Genomic DNA, 24,463 nt, shown 5'->3' on the forward strand with positions numbered 1-24,463 from the left:
AATGTACTCCAAACATAGTGGACAAGGGGTTGTTTTCCAAGCAAGTCATTGTGGTGCTCCCAAGTGGGTGTGGGGGCACCAGGACATCCTCATGGGTCTCCAAGTGGATCGATAATGACTGTAAACCATCTGTAAGGACTAGGATGATGACATAAGCCCTCCCTTTGTCTCCTGAAGTGAGACACATCCTCATTTCGACCCTGGAACCTCTGCCAAGTGTGTGGTACAAGTGTGAAGTTGGCTGGACATGGTGAACTGGGTGCATCATCCTCATCCAAAAACGTGGAACACAAGTAATCACCGAGTGGTGTTGGGAATCCGTGAAGTACTCTCTGTTATGGTGGAGGCCCGTGGCTCTCAATGCTCACCCTACAAGTGCCAATGTGGCCCTCTTGAGGGCTTGAACCCATCCCCAAATGGAGACCCACCTCTAATTCTGTATAAGGTCCAATGCGTCCCCTTGCCCTTAAATGCAACAAATCATTAGAATAATCAAGTAAAAGAGGTTACAAATCATGGAATAATGGGGCACTTCATGGTGGCATGCCCTTCCATAATGGGCTTTGGCATGTACAAGTGTCTCCAAGCTTAATAAGAGGGTTAACCAAGGATCCTATTAGATGGTTTCAACCTTTAAAGGGGTGACATGTCCATGGTACATCCATCAGGTGGTAGGTGGCAAGTGATATAGTGATGGAACATAGTGGGGATCAAGGGAATGCTCCAGGCCACGTGTTATGGTACAAGGGTAGCTACAATGAAGGAAGCTCACACTTGGGTATACGAGTGTAGAAGGGAGAAAATCGTGGTACATGAGTTACCCCAACCTTTGTTTTTCTACCCTTCTTCATATGCCTTTTGCCTTTGGTTGATTAGTCTTCATAACTTCTCGGGGCTCAGGGGATGAGAGCATGATGTGTAGGATATAGTAGTAGGTACCCCCTTTTAAGGTGGGGCATTTCATTGCCCACTAGGGGTTGGGACAATCATGGGTTCCTTAATGTGGAGGGGGCTCATCTAGGGCCCATAGGAACCAGGGTGATGGCCATAAATAAGGGGTAGAGCTCATGTTTGGCTTTTGCCCATGTGCTAAATTTGTATGTCCCAACCATCTTTTGCATTTTGTGGTACATTTCCTGTTGAGAGTGGCCAAATTATGCTTTTTCTTTTCTTTTTAGTTGCATCAACCTCCAGGGCATCGTTCCAGGCTTGACCCAAGGTGTGGACAAGGGGAGGGGGAGGCTAACCCTATGTGGACCCGGATGGGAAAAATGATGAATGGGGTTAGAATGTGCGGAAGTGATATAAATGGTGTCGAGAAGCGGGACCACACAACCAAAGTCAGGATTTCCCATGTAGTGTCAACCCTAAAGCTAATAGCCAATAAAGGAGATCCCACAGGGCTCAGATACAAGGATAACCACCAAATTGGGCAGAGGAGACAAGAATACAGACCTAGCCCACTCTTTCCGCCGAATCCCCCCACCAATCCATGGCCAAAAGTGTCCATGATAAGTAAGGAAAATTACTCAACTATACTAATGAAAAGCCATACCTTCAGGGTTGGGAGGCCCACCTTCAAACATATGATCATAACAAATGGGCGAGGGACCACATGGCTGGCTCAGGTGGCGGAGATAATGGCACATCGAGCTATCTGGTGGCTGCAAGGGGCTGTTGGCTGCCGATTGTGGACCATCTAGGAGATTTTCTTTTCTCCTATGCATACTACTAACAGGTGGTGGATAATAGGCCTTATAATCCAACATGTGTCACCAATCACAAATTGTAGTAAATGGTTTGGCTTTAAGATCACTTCACTCAGCACAAAGATTCATTCAACACAAAGATCTTTGGTTATGTTTTCTAGAAACAATGATCTACCAATGAACTCTTTAGAAGCTTCAAATTGCACCAGATTGCACAACCATGAGATTCACATGAAGATTCTTATGCAACAAAATTGTGTAGCTTCTAATGAGAAAAAAGTCAAGTTTCCTTGAAATTTATAGAGTTGGTTCACATCACGGTTAGTGTAGTAGATTGTCTTATGTTTGGGGTGCTAAGGGTGCACATGTTCGAGCTACATAGTCTTATGGACATGAATATGAATCATGGGTTTTGTGCCTCTTTCATTATTTCCATCTCCTTCATCTTCTTTTGCACCAAGTGCCTTGTTTAGCTATACTCTTTGTTCACAATGGGTTTGTTCAACCTCGATGCCTATAGCAAATGCCATCGTTGGATCCATATCCAAACCCTTATTTTCTCTATTAAAATTTTCATCTTTATCGCCTTTTCAAGAAAGAATTCAATGGTGAGTATATGTACAGAAGCAACATCGGTACGCTGAATCTAACGACTAAGGCTAGTCTTTATTGGGAGAATTAATTGAAGATTGATTAAAGGGTAAAATGGTAGCTCTTGGTTTTTGGATTCTAATTGTGATGAATTCTATTCATCTTTACAATTACGTACTCACAAGAAAATGTTCTTGTGTTTAAGTCATAAAAGTGGTTTGTTGAGAGAGTTCCCTTGAGCTCTTGTCTTGTGAAAGAGCTATTGTTTCTTGGAGGCCAAGAAGATAATTATCTAGGGTTAAAATGCCATCTGCATAAAACTTACCAAGGTTGAAAGCTACTTTTCAAGGAAGTTGTTTAGGAACTTTGAAACATTGAGAACTTTAGAAGTTTGTAAGGGCTTTGCTTAAATATCAATTGCTAAATATCTCATGTTCCTATTCTTTTGGCACATATAATTTATCGTCAATTGTTGGCTTGGAGTTGATAAAAGGTTAAAAAGGGTTTTTATACCCATGCTTTTCCTTTGAAGAAATTGCCGTTAAGTGCTAAGAGCTAATTGTGTTTGGGAAATTGTCATCGCAAAAGGGATACTTATAATAAAATAACTTTTTTTTCCCTTCTTGTCTTTGACATGTCTTGAAGTCAAAATAAGGGGGTTTGAGGACATTTGTACTTATGTGTGATTTACAATATTTTTCTTGGATGCTTGTGATATTTTATCTAGTTTTTGACACATTTAATTTGGCAAACAATGCACACATGGTGGAACAACACATAAAGACTTGATCAAAGTGGCACATTAGATGAAACATTCTCAAAGCAATGCGTAATTTCATGTAAGAGGGCAAATAATTGTTTGTTCCTCTAATAGCATGGAGCATTGCCAAATATTCAATTGATCCATGTCAAGACTAGTTGTAGGAGTCTTAAATTCAAGTGTCTTGTGGGTCAATAATTTGTCGATTCCTTGAATTTGAAGCATAATATTGTCATTGAACTAGGTCATTGATCATATAAATGGTGGACTTGCATACCCTTTCAACATTAAAGTCAAAGTCAATTATACGACCTAAAAATGGGCAATGGAAGAGTTGTTTTGGTGATAATGGGAAACCTGCCTAAGTGCCTCTAGGGTTGCAATTGATTTAGGGACTTATCTTTGAGTGTAGATTTGGGAGGTAACAAATTGGTGCTATAGACGGGGACAAAGTCCAATTCCCATGATTTAATAGATTAGAACTAGTGATTTGACGTGGGCATTTCTTAGTGATTTGATGAGGGTATAATTTTCAAGCCCTTATTCTGATATGGGGACTTCATGAAGGAATGAAACCCTATTGTGGAATTTTGAAGTGAACTTGTTTGTAGAGGTGAAGACATTTGATAGATTTAAAGGTATTTGATTATGAAGAAAAATAAGTAAATAAGTATGGAATTTCTAGAAGGATATAGATGAAAGAATGTTTGATCCTTCATATTTCTCAAGTTTTGTGGAGTATTTGAATCAATTCTTTGATCCAATTTGGGACAATCACAATTCAATGTTCTTTGGAATATTGACTATTGTGCGAGATATTACATTTTTCATTCATTTCATAATTCAATGTTATCCATGAGGATGTCATGATGAAAATGCTTATTTGTTCCATGAAAGATGAAGCATTGGAGGGGTTCTATGATTGTAGTCCAAATGAAATATCTTCATTTGCAAGTTTGATTAGAGCATTTCACAAGCTTTGGGATGTTGGTTATGTAGAAAAAGAAGAATCCTTTGAAGACTATGCATTCCATCTCATTTCGGAAGAAGCGTCCTATTAGGACATTCTAGTAGCCATCCTCATGGATTTTGAGGAGGGCAAGTTGTTTGGCAAGGTATGCCCCTTTTCAAAACTTTGAATTCAAAGAGGATAAAGCTTGTTGAGAAGCCCTTAGAGGAGCACAAAAATGCAGGCACTTCTGTGACTTCATGTGATAAGCATAATGGTAGGGAGGAGGATGAAGATTTGGGAACTCTTTTTATGATTGGGAGACATAAATGGGATGTGGATAATCAGTTTCTTCATGTAAATCCCATCTGTCACACCAATAGTGAGGAAAATATAAATTTGCACTTTCCATTTTCAATCAGCATTGGGAGCCACTTCATGGAGTATGGAGAAGGCATTTCTTTTGATATTGGATGACCAAAAGATGTTGATGCATATTCTATTGCTGATCAACATTCATGTTTCATCATCTATGGGCTGATTTCTTGTATGAACATTTTCATAATATTACACATGTAGAAATTTTCTGACCTTTGATATCTTCAATGTATACTGTACAAAAAATTGGCAAAAGGATGTATTTTTAGGGCTGAAATATGTTTGGGGAGCAACATATTCACTAGCGTATTGTTAAATTTGGCAACTAGGGCCAAACATCACTTTGGACAACTCTTATGAGATAGGTGATATTTTTCTTGGATTCCTCTTTCCGAGAGTTGTAGGATTGATCTAAAGATCATCCATTCTATGAAGCATCATAACTGATAGATTGTAGGCTTGAATGTAAAAATACACGAGGTATTTGTAATAATAATTTATTATATATAAAAATGTATAAGTGATGTTCAAATGTTACAATGAGGACCCGCATATCTGCCTAAGCAGGTGTCCTTTCGTGACTGGGCATGTCTTTTAGACATGCCTTTTCACTCAACTTAATGACTATTTAACATAATCAATCTTTGATTATTTAATATTTACATTTATTTTATTTATTTACTTGTTATGAATTATATTCATAACATTCTGACATGTACAACCTTGTAAAACCTTGTTGCTAGAGGATATGATTGGTGATTTTTATGGCAACAAAGAAGGGCAATTGTTGGATCGTGTAGATCAATCCTTGGTAGTGCATGGGATTGACTTGGAGCTTAATGATGGGTTGCCCTATTCATGTTGGAGATGATTATGTACCAGCCCTATCCAACCTTAGATAGAGAAAGCATGTAGTGGCAGATGTCAACTTTGGTGTAATATTGGTGTTTTCTATTGTCATTGTGAACTTATTTTAGTTTTCAACTATACAGTGATAGAGATTCTAGTCTATCTTTGTAGGATGCTTGACATAGCATTGTTTTGGCTTGTTGCCAAACATAAGGGGAGATCTAATGTTTTTATGAGATGACATGCTGGTTGCATTGGTTGTTTGATTTCACTTAGCATTAGGAAGAAGAAGTTCGATGTTCAAGAGCAATAGATTTCATTTATGCTCCCTTTGGAATTTTGGGCTCTGGGCTCGTGATTATATTTATAGTGCCGCTTGAGAATGAGTAGTTAGATGGGCATTATCATTTTTTTTAACGAATTGGGATTGAAGACATTTTGTATTATGCAGCAAGGATGTAAAGTTTTTTTATCCATATCCTATCATGGACAACCAACCCTTTGATTCAACTTGTAGGCACAACAAAGTTTTTGAAGTCTCTTTCATCCCACAAGGCATTGCGATCCCCATATGGAGCTAGATTGTCACCCATTGAAAATACAAAGTTCATTTTGCATTTTTTGAGGGTCTTTCTTTTCTCACTAAGCATAGTAGAAGACCTTAGAGATTAGTAGTAGTTATAGGTTGATTGGAGATTTTACAAAGTCACATTGTACTAGGGGATTCTATTATTGCACATTTGCTACAATTCAACAAGGAAGCATTAGGGCATGATAAGGGACAAGAAAAGGCAAGAAGAGGAACAACCTAGATTGGATGAGGCCATGTGGTAGTGGTAGTGCTTGTTTGGTCAAAGGAGGTCACTTAATGAGAAGCATTCCACTACAAGACAACATTTTGGTTGCTTAATCACGAGTCTACCCCTTGTAGTAGGCATGCCATTTAAAGAATATTAAAGTGATTTTATGGAGCTTTCCACATTATTCTAGGTATGTTCCACATATTTGGAGGCATGTTCTGCCTTGAGACATTTGGGCAAGGCCACTTAGGTTGAGGCATGTTCTACATATTTGGAGGAGTCCTTTGCATGAGGAAGTGCCATGTGGCATAGTTGACACTGTACAAGCCCATAAATAATGAATTAATTCATACTCTATATAATTTGAAAGATGGCAAGTGGATCCATCCAAAGGTAAAAGAGGTCGCAAGTCAATAGTTTGACCTATAAGCTAAATGAAGATGAAATGGAACATCATTTGCATTCTAGAAGAGGAGCAATAGGGTTTGGAGCGCTCTCCAAGGGGGTCTCTAGGGTTCAAGGGGCCTTAAATCACCTAAAGAAAGTTTAAAGGAGGTGTGCCCCAAGTTGGAGGACACTTATTATGGATGCATGAAGCCTTAATTTGGGGTGGAGGTGTTGAAAATATAACTAGGGTCGGTCTCATAATTGTTGTTTGGCTCATGACATGATGTAATTCTTATGTATTTGTGAAAGAGAAGAAAAGAAAATTATTTTAAAGATCAAAGAAAAAGTATTTTTATAAGCATGGGTTTCATGCTCAATTTATTATATGTATTGGTCAAAGCACCCATTGAGTGCCTCTAAGTTTGTGTCATGAGTCATAGTCGGCCTCATCTCCTAGCAAGTCGGCCTCATTGAAGATGATTCGACCACACACGAGACTATATATAAGAAGTGCATTCGACCTATTGAGGATCTATCCAAGAAGAATAGAAGCCAAGGAAAGAAGGAAAAAGTCTGAAATTTTATCATTTTTTAGTCACATGTGTGAGAGGACTGAGGTAAAATTGCGAAGGTGTAGGCCAAAATTTAAGAAGTTGAAGAGAAGGCCAAGACCCTAGTAGACTTGATTTGAAGTGTTTGACTTGAGTTGACTTTGAAGAATTTGACCAATCTATCTTGGAAAGCTGATTTGGTGGATTGGAGAAGGTCTTATTGTTGGTCCAAGGGTCTTGGTTGTCTCATTTGAATTGATTTTTGAAGAAGTGAAGGAAACTTTGGTTGGGTTTTCCCTTGGCTGAGAGCCTACACACTGTGTCATTTGTTGTTTTAATCTTCATGCTTTTGGTTTTGATAGTTTCTTGATGATAAGAAGATAAAAGAAGACATAAAAGAAGTTAATAAGAATTCAAATACATCACAAGTAATTATCAAGATAAGAAAATATTTCTACCTTTTAATTTTCTAACATAGTATTAGAGCACAGGTTAAGAAAGGAAAAAAATAACTTGTAAACCATTTGCTCTCTAGTAAGGGTTCAAGAAAGGATTTAAGGAGAAAGAAGATAAGTTTTTGGACTCTTGAACATTTGTTTGGTAGAAAGATGTCTTGGAGGTTTTGAAAGAAGTCTTGGGACCTCCCTTGAAAAAGGTATTGGATTAGTAAGCAACCCTTTGGAAGTTCAATAGAAAACCTTAAGGAGATTAAGTCCTCATCATAAGTGACATTATCCAATATATCTATGGCACCATCTATGAAATCCGAGAATAAACTTCAAGGAGCTTCTAACTTTAGAGCATCGAAGACAAGGATGGACCTCATCCTTGCAATAAATAAAGTATTGGACTTAGTACAAGGAAAAGTGAAAGAACCAACTGATGATGCTAGAAAGGAGAAGTGCAAGGAAAATGACATTATAGCCATGAGTCTAATTGTGGATGGAGTTAAAGACAACTTGATTCCCTACATATTCACGCTAAATACTTCAAAGAAAATATACGATGCCCTCTCCAAGTTATTTACAATCAAGAATATTGGACAAGTGGCAAGTCTAAAGAATGAACTTCGAACTACCAAAATGACCAAAGATGATACAATATCTTCTTACTTTGTAAGGATTGCCCATATAAGAGATGAAATACTAGTTGATGAAATAATCCCTGATAAGGAGCTTGTGATTGTTGCCCTACTAGGACTACTAAAGTCTTGGAATGCCTTTGCAGCTGGAATTAATAGTTGGAAAAATTCTCCCTCCTTTGAGGAAATGTGGTCTGCCTGTACTCAAGAAGAAGCTTGTCTTGCCTTGATAAGAGGAAAGCAAGAAGATGAAGAGAATACCAGCTCAAATGCTTATTCTGCTCATTTCAAGAAGAAAAGAGTAAATAAGAAATTTAAAGGGTCAAAGAAAAATCATGGGAAGATTGACCTTTCTAAAATAGAATGCTATCATTGTCACAAGATGGGACACTATAAGAACCAATGTCCTGAGAATCCTAAGAACAAGCAAAGAGAAAGAGATCAAGCCACAATTGACACTGATGAAGACCCACGAAGGAAAACCAAAAGCGAAGATTCAAATGTCAAAGACGTATTCTATTAAATCTTAAGGGATGTTATCCCATGTATATCCTTTGTTTATAGTTTAAGTCATTGATTTTAGGTCTTATAGAACTTTCCTTTATGATTGATCAATATCTGAATCAATAAAAGATCAAGAAGGAACCTCTACTTTTTACAAAAGATAAGTATTCTGTTTTCTACTTCTTTCATTACATTGTTAATAATTTCGTCTATGTATCGAGCGTCATTTTGATAACCCTTTCTTTTGTGTTTTCCTTAGAAGAAGGTTTGCAGATATATTCTAAAGAATGCTTGCAAAAGAAAGGATTATGTCTAGATTCAGAAGGAGACTCTCAAGAAAGGCTTGAGTCCTAAAAGAAGCTTTGTTGCAGAGGGATCCCTTCAAGGTTTGTAGAGGGAGCAACTCAAGGTATGTTTAAGATTATAAAATTTGTAGCAGTTCTCCATTAGGATTTTAAGGTATGATCATTTTGTTTTTAAAATTTCTTTATGTTAATGACTCTCTCATGTCTAGGGTTTTCCTATGTCATGAAAAGTCTTCTATTGTTAGGATGTTTGATTCTTATATTAAGTCATCTTTTGTAGTATTATCTTTTGCTATTTGTTCACTTTGGTAAAACCCTAGCTTTTAAGGGTTTGTTGAAAGTATCCAGGGTTCATGACAAAACCCTAGCAAAAAGTTGATGTAAGAGCCAAGGGAATTAAAGTCAAAACCTAGGTGTAAATGCTTCCGCTATGATTGAAACCCTAACAAGGTTTAGATTTTGGGATATCTTAGGTTTGGTCCCTTATTGAAACCCTAGATTGATAAAGTTAACTTCATCCTCTTGTACATGTATAGCTTGTGTTGTACTTGTTAATGAGATTTGTAGGTACAAAGTTGTAAAGTTGTAAGCCTGCGTCATGCTTGATGATGACTTTCTGATGATGATGAGCATGATGGAAAGAGGGAGCTATAGAAACCCTGATGACATTGAAGTTTACATTGATGATGGAAAGTTGAAGTCAAATTCTGTGAAAGGAGTGATGTTCTAAAAGGTCGAAGTTCTCTAATGACGCGATAATGCAAGAAGAAGAGCATGTGTGGCTGTAAGAATAAAATAATTGATGATGTACTTATCTCTCTAGTTGAGAGGGAGCTTGGATATATTTCCTTTGTGAAGGAAACTGTGTATTCTCCCTAGTTGAGAGGGAGGACATGATTCTCTACTTCGCGTGTCATGCACTAGGCCAGGACTAACCACTGTACATCTAGTGAAGGCCATGAGGAGAGAATGTTGACAAGGTTGGTATCTTGGCAGTTAGCCTAGACGATACATAGAACTTTGCGAGGGAAGATATCTTGGCCTAGATGGTACCTAGAACCTAGTTAGGGATAGTGCCTTGGCCTAGATGATAGCTAGATCACTGTAAGGGAGGACATCTTGGTATAGATACCTAGATCCCTGTGAGGGAAGTTATCTTGGTCTAGATGATATAGAGATCCCTGTTTAGGTGGATATCTTGACCTTGATGATGTCAAGATCTTGAGGGGGTTGGTGTCTGGGCTTAGTTGATATTGAGATCTCAGTTAAAGTTGATATATTGGCCTAGATGACACCTTAGTCCTTGATGGGATGGTACCTAAATCCCTTGTTTGTGTTGGTGTCTTGGCCTAGATAATGTTCAAGAGATTTGTTGGAATTGATATATTGGCCTACATGACATCGAGATCTGTGATAAGTAGGTGTCTTGAATGACACTGGGGTCCCTGATGAGTAAGTGTCTTGGTAATTGACACTTGGATCCTTGAATTAGTGACTTGATAGGACACTCAGATCCTTGAATTAGTGTCTTGATAGGACACTCAGATCCTTGAATTAGTGTCTTGGCAGGTAGCCTAGATGACACTTGGATCTTTGATGAGTTGAGTTAGAACCTTGCAGATGGTACCTTGATGAGTTGATACCTGGGCATTTTTGACCTAGATGGTAGCTAACATTGTATATGTTGTTGTACTCTTCTTAGAACATTTTAAATTGAGATCAACCTTTTATCGATTAAACAATTATGAATACCTCCCTAGTTAAGAGGGAGTGTTGAACATGCAACTAGTGTCGGGCTTCATAATTGTTGTTTGACTCATGACATGATGTAATTCTTATGTATTTGCAAAAGAGAAGAAAATAAAATTATTGTAAAGTTCAAAGAAAAATTATTTTATGAGCATGGTTTTCATGCTCAATTTATTATGTGCATAGATTAAAGCACCCATTGAGTGCTTCTAGGTTTGTGTCATGAGTCATAGTCCTTGTCATCTTGTAAGAGACCCTTCTTGGGCTTTTTGTATCAAGAAATAAATTTGTTTGTGTCAAAATTGTAAGTTAAGCCTCCTCCACCAAGTCGGCCTCATCTCCTAGCAAGTTGACCACACAAGAGACTATATATAAGCAATACATTTGACCTATTGAGGATTTATCGAAGAAGACATTCGATTTGCAATCACAAGCGAAGAAAGAGGTTCAAAATCATAGAAAAGAAGGTCTATCCCTTTGCAAGAAGAATAGAAGTCAAGGAAAGAAGGAAAAAGTCTAAAATTTTATCATTTTCCTGTCACACGTGTGAGAGGATTGAGGTAGAATTGCGAAGGTGCAGGCCGAAATTTCAGAAGTTGAAGAGAGGGCCGAGACCCTAGTTGACTTGATTTGAAGTGTTTGACTTGAGTTGACTTTGACTAATATGACTAGTCTATCTTGGAACGCTGACTTGGTGGATTGGAGAAGGTCGTATTATTGGTCTAAGGGTCTTGGTTGTCTCATTTGAATTGATTCTTGAAGAGAAGGAAATTTTGGCTGGGTTTTCCCCTAGGAGAGGGGTTTTGCCTTGGCTGAGAGCCTACACACTGTGTCATTTTTTGTTATGATCCTCATGCTTTTGGTTTTGATAGTTGCTTGATGATAAGAAGATAAAAGAAGACATAAAAGAAGTTAATAAGAATTCAAATACATCACAAGTAATTATCAAGATAAGAAAATCTTTCTACCTTTTTGATTTTCTAACAGGAGGAAGGTGAAAGATTCATTCACTACAGACATGGTTGGAAGTGTGGGAGGAATGAGTTAAGGGGCATTTCAATGTGACGTTCTTCATCTTTCCTTTTCATTGGGTTGAGTTGATGGCTGAAAATTACTTGCACAAATCTATCACTACAATCTTTGAAGAAGGGCATGTTTACTCCAATGAGAAGAGTCTAGGGTTGAGGTGAAACCCTCCCTTTGTCTCGCTGTAATAATTGCACTTATTGAAACATATTTGTTGTTGGAGTGTCCTAGTTAGATATGTTCACTTTCTTGAGTGTTTCCTTAGCTAGGGTTGAAGGTAAGTGTGGCCTGTTTAGGTCCTCTTGGTCTTAGGGTGAAATCACACTTGAAGAATGATGTATTGTTGGTTGTTCATTCAATAAAGAAGGCTTCTTACTTTTGTCTACTTCAATTATAGTTTATACGAGGCTTCCATTTACTACTTTGTTGATTTTGTACTTGTTGCGAGGAGCATCTTTGGAACAACTAATTTTCTGCATATTGAAGTAGATCCATGTGGTTAGTTAGAGCATGTTTATAACAACCTAATTACGCCTCCTTCCATAGTATTCAAACCCTCTTTATTATGGTTTTGACTACATTTCCCCATTGGATAGACACTAGTCTTGGTAAGCCAACGTCCCTTTGTTTCTAAAGAAGATCATAAACATTCTCTTTTAGGGTTTTGATTGTGTCATAAAAGAACTGGGCTAAAGCAATGTATTAAAACTTTCACTTGGACTTAGCCTCAAAATCGATTGAGGGTCAACTTAGATTTGACTCAAAATCACAATGGCTTGAATCTTATGCCTCGGTTTACTAAAATTTACATAAAATATTAAATTAGTATTATTATTATTATTTTTTTTTGAAAAAAAAAACTAACCAATTAGAGACAAAATATGCAAAATTTGCTAATGTATAACTATATACCATGTTAGAGTGAATACATCAAAATTGCAATGTGAGAAATAGATATCTAAAACAAAATACATAAGCAAGGAGACTCTAAATGGCCTCTATAGTCCGAGAAACAACATACCACAACAAATAATTACAAATCATCAAAATAAACAACTTTGATATCAAGGTTGCCTCTTCTAGGACAATCATTAACACCAATGATATTTTTGAGGCATGTTCTTAAGGGGTAGATTTTGTAAACAAATATATGAATCTAGGCCATCCCCATGTTGGTTCTATATCCATCTCTAATGGCAACCCTCTCTTGCTGACAAAACCACAAATGCTTGATTACATTTGTAGAGAGGAAAAACTACAACATAACAACTACCAGCCATGATCCTAGTGACCCAAATGGGGAGGATGACAATGACAATGCCTTAAGCAAAAAGAAACAAAGGATGTTTTGAATCTAGCAAACACTATGGACCCTAAGCAAGGTTAAAGACAACAAGGTAATCCAACTAAGAAACTTAAAACCCTTAAAAATTTGGCTATGTTAAAAAAGAAATAAAATTAAAAATGAGTTTTCCGTCAAACTATGCACCACCATGAGGAAATAGACTGACTCGACAAGTAGGTACAGACTTAATGAGTTGGATTGATTTGGTACCGAACCAATTGTTGTGTATTGACCTAGCCAATTTTGTTACTTGTACCAAACCAGTCCCTAAACTGATTTCAAGGCCGAGTTCGTATGGTTTGGGGTCAACTCAGTCAAGTTTAAGTCCAAGTTGACCAACTTTTAAAACACTAGCCTAAAGTGAGAGGAAGATTTGCTATGGTTACATAGATTACCTTCCTAAGCGCCTCTAAGATTGCATTTCATTGAAGGACTTGAATATCTTTGAGTGCAAGTTTAGGAGGGAACAAAGTTCTTTAGGGTTCCCCTGCAACCCTACTTCTCTCCTTTCCTCCACATGTCACAAATGAAATAATCACAATCTAGTAATCTGCAATTAATTGGTGAGGATCACAAAATGATCAAATGGACGATAATAGGGCAATAATTGGCCAATCTTGGTTCACTTGTAGTGTTAAACAATATAAATGTTTAGCTGACTGCATCAAGATTGAAGAGAGATTATTCCATCTCTCTCTCTCTCTATCTATATATATATATATAGAGAGAGAGAGAGAGAGAGAGAGAGAGAGAGAGAATGGTATCTTGAGGCTTTTTTTGCATCTCTCTCTCTCTCTCTCTCTCTCTCTATATATATATATATATATATATAGAGAGAGAGAGAGAGAGAGAGAGAGATGCAAAAAAGCCTCGAGACATAACCAATTTATAATACCGTTCATGAATTTCAAATTTGGGCATACCATTGTACACAACATATTCAATATTCAATTTTATAAAACACCATTGTACACTACATCAGATGTTCATTACAATAAATTTTAAATCAGGCTCTAAAATGGCCTTTAGAGTCCAAATATTGTCATTGATAATCAAATCGCTAGTGTTTACACATTTGTGACTCATGGTATGTTGGTGGCAGGACTGACACGCAAAAAGGTGTTTTGGTCCTCCTTCGTAGGCATTTTGCTAACTTTGTACATCCAAAGTTCAATTCACTCATTTAGCATTTGGTTAGGCCTGTGCGAGCTTTTAGTTTCCTGGTCTTGCCAATTCTCTCGCAGTACAATATATATCCAAGTTGACCTAGTGAAAGCCTTTGCCTCTAGAGTTGTTGGTCCATAGAAGATTCTGCATGGCCTTCTCTAGCTCTGGGTAAGCCTTCATGAAGGGGACCAAACATGAAGAATAATAAATATGGTTGGTAGCGAAGTCTTTAGTGCATAATTGAAGTTTAGCCACTTAGGCCATGGATTTGGTGATCCATTTTGCTTTTTTCTTCTCGAATTTCAACCCTTTACACAAGTACCTGCCAAAACTGTTGGTGAACATTGTAAAGTAGATGGAATGCCAAGAAATTTAAAGATGCGGCTTGACAGAATCCATGACCACCACTGACATCCAAGCCACATATGTATTGGATTTTGGCTTTGTTTTTAACTTTGTAGCACCAGGTACTTTACCATTGTGAAATGGAGCCAGAGATGTCATAAAGTGTTTGTAGACATTCTGGTGTTCACTATTATCCCTGGAGGTCTGTTCTTCCTGAATGGTGAGGAATGAATCATCAACAAGGGTTGTTTTGAGTTGTTTGATGCATTTCCTCTATGTTTTTCCCCTTTGGTGGTACTCATTAGTAAATGCATAAAGACAAGATGAACTAAAATATCTACAATGTGTGAAAATTTCGCTACCGAAATTCTATTGTAGCAACTAAAATTAATTTTTCTAACTGATAAACTGCTACGGCAACAACGAATTAATCACACTGCAATTTTCACAAATAAAAATACCGCGAAAGATGAACTGGAAACTGAGAAAACACTGGCACACACATACAAAATTGTGACATAGTTATTTTGGACTAAAGTCCTCGGAAAAACCCAACTTGCGAAAATTGGCGCAATAGCTGAGGGCTTTTATTATTAAGTAGTAGTGAGAAATTCTGAGTACAATAAATATCGCCAAACTGGTGAATCTATACAAGGGAAATATTGGCAAAAATTCTTTAAGGGAAATTACCCTCTTCGAGCAATCTCGACATTATCTGACCTTTGAAAATCTAGCTGTCCAACCAGCTCTGTGCAGGCCATGCGTCACCCTAGCGCAAACCCTTTCACACTCCGCCTAAATCAAATGCCAATCTGGCCGTCTTGCCTGCTATTGACTAAGAAACTGTGTCTCCGACACTTTGGAAAATATTCCCAGTCTCTGGAACTGAGAACGAGCTCGTCTTCAGCTCTTCTTCACAACCTCTTGGAGAAAATCTTGTCCTCCTCTTTCTGACTCTTCGGAACTGGAAAACTTCCTTCGGACTCACTGTCTCCGCCCCTCTATCTTTGCTTCCCTTCTCTGGCTCGAACTCTTGCTGCAACTGCTACTACTCTTTGGAGAAATCGAACTACCCATGGAAATCGATCTCAAGTGTCACAAGTGTGTTTCTCCATCTACTCATTGACTTCTTATAATCTCACTGTGGGACTCCAGTGACTAAGATTAAAACTTAATCAAATGGTTGAGATTATTTCCTAGTTGATCCGTATGAGTTTCTAGAGAATTCGCACCTTTCTCAATTAATACTGATTAATCAACCAATTTTCCTAAGTTTAGAGTTAGGAAATATAAAAAAATTGGTTAATAATCTAATTAAGACACTTCAAGGTGGAATTTCTTCTGGGTTTTGGAGAACTACCGTGTTTTAGCTTCTCCACAAAGTTTCGAGACTAGAACACCTCTGATGCTCCAAAAACTAACACTCCCTCTTAGTGAGGAAGGTGTTCCAGTGTTGAACTGCTCCAACACCCTGTCTCTGCATCATCCTCTGTACATGTTGTTGATGTTTGGCCACTGTGAGTGCCTGCCACTGCCCACCAACCACTACGCAACTCTGATGTTGCGTCTGTACTGTTGCTGACATTGCTATACTACTGCCAAATCTGCATCTGCACTGCAACTCCCACTCATCTGTCGCTGCTGCTACTGCAACTAAGAGGCATTCGAAACACTGAATCAACTGTGTCTCTATGTTGCACCTCTTCTGAGCATCTGATCGATACTAGCCTCTGCACTGTCCACTAAGAATTTGCGCTGCTGCTAACTTTGCACTGAGCCACTTGCTCTACTGTCAACACTGCATCTGTGCTCCTCAACATCTGACTGCAACTAGCTTGCAACTGTCACTCGGGAATTTGACTTCATCAACTAACACTGATCTAGCATGCTACTGAATACTGTGGGCCCCTGTAGCAAGGTAATGATCCATGAGGACACCTCAATGGACTTGCGCAAACTTTTGCATTGCTCTCGGACTATAACTCCATATCACCCCCACCTCACTCTTGGAGATATAGCTGCAATCATGTCGAAATCTTCCTCCAACCTAGAGGACAACTTGTCTATCTCAGTGGATGTCGCCGCCTGGTCTTGCTTCTCCTGCTTGTCCTTCTTTCTGAGAGGACACTGAGTATTGTAGTGGTCAAACTCGCCACACCTGAAGCACTTGACCTTAGATAGCTCCTTCTTCTTCTTCTTCTTCTCCCCCTGTCCTTGACCGAGACCCTTTGATGTAAGGACCACATTTTCCTTCTCTTTCTCGCCCTTCGAACCCTTACTGCTACTTCCGTTGATGGAGCTCTTTCTTAGAGCTCACCTCATCTCCTTCTGCTGCAGCTCTGACCACATCCTATCCCACCTAGGTAATGTGTCTTGTCCCAAGATGCTTTGGACAAAGACTTGCCACTCCTTTGAGACATTGTTTAGGGCTAAACACATGAGCTCTGTAGGTTGAGGCGCCTCCCCAACGACTGCAAGCGGATCCTGAATTTCCTGAATTCTGGTGAGGAACGAATCTATGCCTTCACTCTTTTGCATGCGGATGTTTCTCAACTTCTCTTGCAGGAACATATTCCGCTGCTCGGAAGGATTTTGATATATCGGAGTGTGAGCATCCCACATCTCCTTGGCCGTATTCTGGCCAATATATGCAAGACTATATGGTCCCATACTCCATCCAAGATCATCGCTTCGCCTTTGCCATATGTTTCTTGTATTCCTTCAAATGATTTGCATCATTCAGTACTGCCACAACATTATGTGCATAGGTCTTCAGACCAAATTCATCTAGCAGGAAGGACACCCTAGCCTTCTAGATGACATAGTTGGAGGTTCCCTCCAACCTATCATGATCTCTAAGCCCAGTTGTGGCCATCTCTGAATCTAGAATGGAAAACCCCCTCTTTCACCGGCTCAACTACTGAATCTGCTATTCGCACTCTCTTTTGGAGTGAGACAATCTGCTTGCAGTGCAACTGGAAATTTGAATTTCTAGACTAGAAACCCCTTGAGAGAAATTTCCCTTTGCGCGTGCACACTCTTCCACCTCGATGTTGATTCTGCTCTAGTGAACTGCTACAAAACCCTTCTGTGCCCAAACAAGGATTTGCTCAATGAAAATTATTGAGATGTTGCCCCCTCTGCTTGCTGGAATCACTCACACAGGGAAGCCAATTTTTTCTGCCAATTCTACACTAAAAAACTTAAATTGCCCAACAATTCACACTGCTTGGCTAGGCATTGCGCAGCCGCTAGAAATATCGTCCTGCTGCTCCCTCTAAACAGTGAAATTTTCTGCTTTCGCTTCTGAGCTTCTCGTCTGATCAAAATCATTCTGATACCATGTGAAAATTTCACTACTAAAATTCTATTGCAGCGAGTGGAATTAATTCTTCTAATTGATAACTTAATTATGCAGTTTATTGCTACGACAACAATGAATTAATCACATTGCAATCTTCACAAATAAAAATATTGCAAAAGATAAACTGGAAACCGAGAAAATACTGGGACACATATACAATATTATGACACAATTATTTTTTGACTAAAGTCCCTGGAAAAACCCAACTTGGGAAAGCCAGTGCAACAACTGAGGGTTTTTATTATTAAGCAGCAGTGAGAAATTTTGAGTACAATAAATATCACCAAACTGGCGAATCCATCCAAGAGAAATACTGGTAAAAATTCTCTGAGTGAAATTACCCTCTCTCTGAGCAATCGCGACACTGTCTGACCTATAAAAAGCTAGCCGTCCAACCAGCGCTACGCAAGCCCTGCGTCACCCTAGCGCAGACCCTTTCACACTCTGCTTGAATCAACTTCCAATCTAGTTGTTCTGCTTGCTGCTGGCTGAGAAACTGTCTCTTCGGCACTTCGGAAAATATTCTCGGCCTCAGGAACTAAGAACAAGCTCCTCTTCAGCTGGATCAGATTGCTCTTTTGAGGCTCTGCGCCAGCGCTACGTAGCCTCCTGGAGAAAATCTCAATCTCCTCTTTCTGACTCTCTGGAATTGAAAAACTTCTTCAGCACTCACTGTCTTTGCCCCTCTCTGTCTCTGCTTCCCTTCTCTGGCTCTAACTCTTCCGGCAATTGCTGCTGCTCTCTGGATAAATCAAATTGCCCAAAGAAATCGATCTCAAGTGCTACAAGTGTGTTTCTCCATCTACCCATCGACTTCTTATAATTTCACTGTGGGACCCCAACGACCAAGATTAAAACTTAATCAATGTCTAAGATTATTTCCTAGTCGATCCGTGTGAGTTTCTAGAGAATTCTTACCTTTCTCAATTAACACTGGTTAATTAATTAGTTTTCTTAAGTTTAGACTTATAAAATATTAAAAAATTGATTAATAATTAATTGAGACACTTCTAGGTGGAATTTCTAAAAACGATTTCCGAGTTTTGGATAACTCGTGTTTTAGCCTCTCCACAAAGTTTCGAGACTAAAACACCTCCAATGCTACAAAAACTAACACAATGTTCATATAAACTTACACAATGTTCATATAATATGTGTACTGTCTAGTACTATACATTAGATATATAAGATGTACTTATTTAAAAAATATTATTGTGTGTGTGTGTGTGTTTATATTTATAATCTTTCTTCCAATTTTGTTGTGAAAGTTCTACAACCAATCAACAACCATATATTAGTGTGTTGTGACAGGGATGTTGAATAATGATTTCTTATTTGACATACCAACTATTTTGCAATTCTACACTCATTTTAAAATATGCTTCCCAATTTAATTCTCTTTTTTCAATATAGTGTTGTTCCAAGTTAATTTGATAGGAAATTGCTTACAAGATAATTGTAAAGTGTTTTTTTTCAATGGTGCCATTTTTGCGCTGAGAGGCGCTCTACAACTCAATATGGCGATAGGTGTCAAATATAAACATTTAACATCTAATGTCAATGTCGGCCCTAATCAAAAATCGATATAGAGGTAGATGTGTAGGCATAAATGTTTAACATTTAACATTTATTTGTCGGCTCAATTAAAAAATAATAAAATGTTAAAAGTAATATAGAGCGAGTATGGTGGAGATGTAGTGTAAACATTTATATCTTGGGTCAATTAATAATAAAAAGTTAAAAGTAATAAAAATGATAAAATTCAATTTGGTATATTATAATTTTGTTTTGCAAGTCAGGTTAGCCCCCTCCAACTCAAGTTAGAAATTATGCTCTAGGAAAAATTGCATAGACAATTTTAAGTTACATTGGCCAATGCTAAATTAATAATTGTTGATAGACAAATCATCCTATAGTCTTCTTTTGACAATAACTAATAAATTAAGATGTGAAGTGGATAAGTAAATTGCTTGCCCAACCAGAAAAACTTGCATAAATTTTGGTGGGTAGTAAAAGTCTACACATTTACAATTTTACTTCTTATTCCTAGCCATTTTTATGCAAAGAATTGCTTAAATTATGGTGGGAAGTAATTGATGGTAGATATGTTATTTACTTGAGTATACTTTATTTTCAAGTATTTTATTTCTGGACGGTTTTCCTGCAAAACTTAAGAATAAAAAATCACTACACAAATATCTAAAAATCATGCATTAATATTGTAACCATATCCATAGATTATGGCATGAAATATAAGCCAGTTATCCACATGACATTATATTGTGCAAATGTTGCGATAAGGCCTTCAAGTGATGTTCCAATCAATTTATTTTTCGAAAGTAAACATTATAATTTGTATTCGTCAATGCTAAACTAATAGAGATCAACAAACAAATTGATTATTAGAGTCTTGCTTTGACAGAGACTAATAATGGTTCCATAACCATATTTAAATTTAATTAGTAAGCACATAAAAACTTATAACTAACAATAAACTTACAATACAAGAAGTTTTTTAACCATGGATATCCACCCCCACTTTACCATGGATATTATTAACTTGTAAATACGTTTTGTTACAGTACCATGGGCCAATACCATGGTTTATCAATACCATATGTTGTAAAACCATAACTCATTTCACAATAAAAAATTAAAATGTAAAATATTTTAGGCATTACATATAGCATTGATTACATAGAGTGGAAATTCTCCATCATATGGAGAGAGAGAGTGGGGGGGGGGGGAGAGAGAAGGAGAGAGATAGGGAGGGAGATAGTGACAACGCTGGAGGGCAGAGAGAGAGTGATGGGTAGGGGAGAGTGAGAGGGAGATGTAGGAGAGGGGGAGAGAAAGATGGAGTTGGAGGGGGAGAGAGAGGGAGAAGAACAAAGACATAGAGAGATAGAGTGACAAGATAGAGATGGAGAGAGAGGGAGAGAGGAGAGGAGGGAAGATAGAGAGGAGAGGTGAGAGAGAGGGAGAGAAAGGGAAGAGAGAGAGGGAGACATAGGATGAAGGGGGAGAAGGGGGGAGAGAGGGAGGGAGATAGTGATAGAGTTGGAGGGTAAAGAGAGAGAGATGGGGGAGAGAAAGGAGAGAGAGCAAGGAAGAGAGAGATGACTTGAGAGAGAGGAGAGGGATGGAGAGAGTAGAGGAGGGAAGAGAGAGAGAGGGAGAGATGGATCCAAACTAGATATGGTATGTGTATATAAAAGCCTAGATCCATCTTAACCCTTGGACCTATCAAGTGCCGAGAGGGATCAAATCTATTTTCACTTTAAGAGAGGTTTGCATCTCAAGAGATTTGATCCCTCTTGGCGCTTGAAAGATCTGGGGTTAAGATGGGTATAGGCTAGTTGTAAGAAATTATGGATTTTACGATTATTCTGGTTTAATGGTTGGGGTTTTCCTTTTCTATCTTCATACATTGCTATATTATAGTTTAAAAGGAAGGTTGATAGTTGTTTGGTCTTGTCATTTGTAATTGGGTTGAGCTAACTTATATCAATTGTACAAAGTTGGGAGTTGATGGTTTGAGTCTCCATGCTGAATCTTTGCATTCAGTGTTGCACTGTTCAAATTTACACACTTTTATCATGTGGGATTTGGATTGTTATTTGTGGATTTATCGGTTGAAGTTTTCTTTTTCTATCTTCACAGGCATGCTAAAACATAGCTGAAAAGGTTAAAGGTTGATAATAATTTGGTCATGAATTTATGATTGGGGAAGCAAACTTATATCAAATATATGAAGTTGGAAGCTGATGGTTTGGGTCCCTAGGTTGAATCTTTGCGTTCAGAGTCGCTGTTGAGTTTACATACTTTATCATGTGGGATTCAGATTGCTTTTTATGAATATATTGTCTAAGAGTGCCAAATTTTTTTGAAATCTAGGAAGTAACAAATTGGTTCCTCTTTTTCTGCCTTCCTTGGAAGGAACCCAAAAAGTAGTTGACTGTCACAAGTTTCATTGAACTACAAGCTTGAGGTTTGAAATTTGCCGAACCTATTTTTTGTTTTTTTTTTTGAGTTGACCAAGTCCATAGTTCAAGCTCATGTCACAGCTCAAGTCTGTAATCTATCCTTGCAGTTTCCAAGTCCATGATATCATTTTTAATGTTTAGTGATGTTGATTTCTTATTATTTTATGCTATATTTCATATTAAAGTGTATATATATATATATATATATATATATATATATATATAATATGTTGCATGTGTTTCTGGAACATGGGAACATTGGGAACTTGGGTACAGGTGTCGGGAATGGCTAGAGGTTTCCCCAAAATTTGCAGGAAACGGCTAAGCGGGAGTGGTGATATTATATGATCATTTTTTTTTTTGTAATTATATAATTTATATAATAATCAAAATTAATATCGAATCAAAACATTTAAATATTAAAATCAATTTAAATATATAAATAATAAATATATAATCTACCTTATATAAATATATTCTTTGGGTGTCTCTCTTCTTGAGTCTTTCCCTTATATATGTATAAAATGTTAAAATGTCAAGTTCATTATGACACATGACAAGTCTTTGAAACAATCTGGCTTAAAAATACAAAGGAACAGTGTTACATATGTTTATCTAGTTATTCTTAAGAGAAAAAGTAAAGCAACTCTAATGTTTAACTATTCACTGCCGCATACAATATGCACACACAATCTTCTGCCATATATATACATAAACAACAAAAGAAACACTCATCAGCATGACATCTCAGATATCGCCCTTACATTGAGGTGCCACATGCTTCCTTAACCCATCAAGAGATTGCTCCAGTTTCTCAACTAAGGATATCGGCATTAAGGATGTCTTTGGCCTTTCTTCTTGTGAAAGTTTCAACTTAGGCTCATGTTTTGTGGGTAGTTCAGCATATTTCTCTACAGACTTTGTGTTCCCCAACCCTAGGGAACGCCGGAACTCCAAAAAAAAGTAGTCTTCACAGTTCCGGGAACTTTTCCAAGCTCCCATTGCAGCTCCCACTGAAAAGGGAACGTTCCCATACAGTTCCAAAGCTCCCGGGAACGCGGAACCATTGGAACGGGTTTTCCAACTCTCGGGAGAGGTTCCTGTGTAACATATATATATATATATATAGACGAACCTAATGACGAACCTCATCAAAAGTTTGAATACGAACCAAACCTAATCATTGCTGAACCCAAACCCAAACCTCAACTGTGTGACTGAGCTGATATCCATGGAACATCATGATACTGTTTGTCCCCGTCATGTTGAGACTGTTTTATTTCAATTTAATGCTCTAGTTTAATGCACGTTGCATCGTAGTGATGTAATCCATGGAACATCATGATACTGTTTGTCCCCGTCATGTTGAGACTGTTTTATTTCAATTTAATGCTCTAGTTTAATGCACGTTGCATCGTAGTGATGTAACCCATTGGGAAGGGTTTTTTTGTCTGCGATTTCAGATTTTGTTGTAATCATAACTCTAAGCTCAGTATTATTAGTTGTGGTCTATAGATTTAAGACATATTATTGACAACAGTCTTCTCACCGATGCTAACAACTACTTTCATTCTTGTTTGTGTTTACGTTGTCTTCTGATATCACTATTCCTTGCAGTCTGCTGCTAAAGGAATTGCTGAGCACAATTTTGCAAAGAAGCAAAGGACAGAGCTTGCAAATGAACAGAAGCGTCTGTCTTTCTCACAGAAAGAGAAGAGGAAGAGAGACCTTGGACAGGCTAGTAGAGGGAAAAACTATGTGGAAGAAGAGAAGAGGCTTTTGAGAGATCAAGGGGTCTATTCTGGGTTTGATTCATAACAGTGACTTTGAGCTTAATGCACAGACTGTTGAGATCATTCCTCCAGAGCCCTGATGGTTTGTCTGTGTACATGCACCTGTTACGGGTATGTACCTATCTGGGGAAGTGGGTCTTTAACATCATGATTTTGATGAGATCTGTTTCCATTTGGATTTGATCGTAAAGGGCAACATATGTATTTTAGATTTGTATCTCAATTGCAACTTTATCAAGTTTTTGTTTTCTCTCTTATCTTTCTTGTGGTCTTTGATAAGGTATATCAATCTAGATGAAGGAAAAATGCCTCGTAATGAATAATTTTAATATCAAAATGAAAATAGTTAATAAATTTGAAAAATGAGTTTCTAGCCTCCAATGTTTTTACCTAGAAGATTGTATTCAGTCTTTCGATGAAGGTTTCAGTCCACATCTGTGTCACGTTAAACACTATTCAATCATACGATGTTGGTTTCATTGCACATCTGTAGTCACTTTCAAAACTGTTCATCTTATATGCGCGTGTACCATATATAGATAAGTTTAGAGGCTTCTCCGAAATTTGTCAGGACAGTCTTTTAGTCAAGTTTGGTCATGAATTGTTAATTAAGTTGCATAGCATTGTTGTAAATATTAAAAAGACCATCGAAGAATCTTGTGGTTCCTGGTACTGCTATTTCAATTTGGTAGCATTCCACTTATGATTGAGTCAATGTCCTGTCCCAATTATACAGAGTCTTTTTTTCGAGGCCAAACAATCACGATATTTGGTAACAAAATATCCAGGTGTACATTTACTAGAGAAGAATGCTTTCACAGTAC

The 24,463-nt window shown here is 37.7% G+C and overlaps 1 protein-coding gene across 1 annotated transcript in view; it reads left to right on the forward strand.

Moving 5' to 3' along the window:
- LOC149142862 (uncharacterized) overlaps positions 1-23,889 on the forward strand; it is a 42,184-nt gene extending 18,295 nt beyond the window's left edge. Inside the window, exon 4 of the mRNA XM_089448070.1 lies at positions 23,464-23,889. Within this exon, the coding sequence (XP_089304196.1) occupies positions 23,464-23,664 (201 nt within the window). The 3' untranslated portion in view covers positions 23,665-23,889. The remainder of the gene's footprint in view (positions 1-23,463) is intronic.
- The last annotated feature ends 574 nt before the right edge of the window (positions 23,890-24,463 follow it).

The sequence above is a fragment of the Pinus tabuliformis genome, chromosome X (assembly GCF_031772625.1).
Source record: "Pinus tabuliformis cultivar Carrire ecotype Pingquan chromosome X, CPIR1, whole genome shotgun sequence".
Classification (NCBI taxonomy): domain Eukaryota; kingdom Viridiplantae; phylum Streptophyta; class Pinopsida; order Pinales; family Pinaceae; genus Pinus; species Pinus tabuliformis.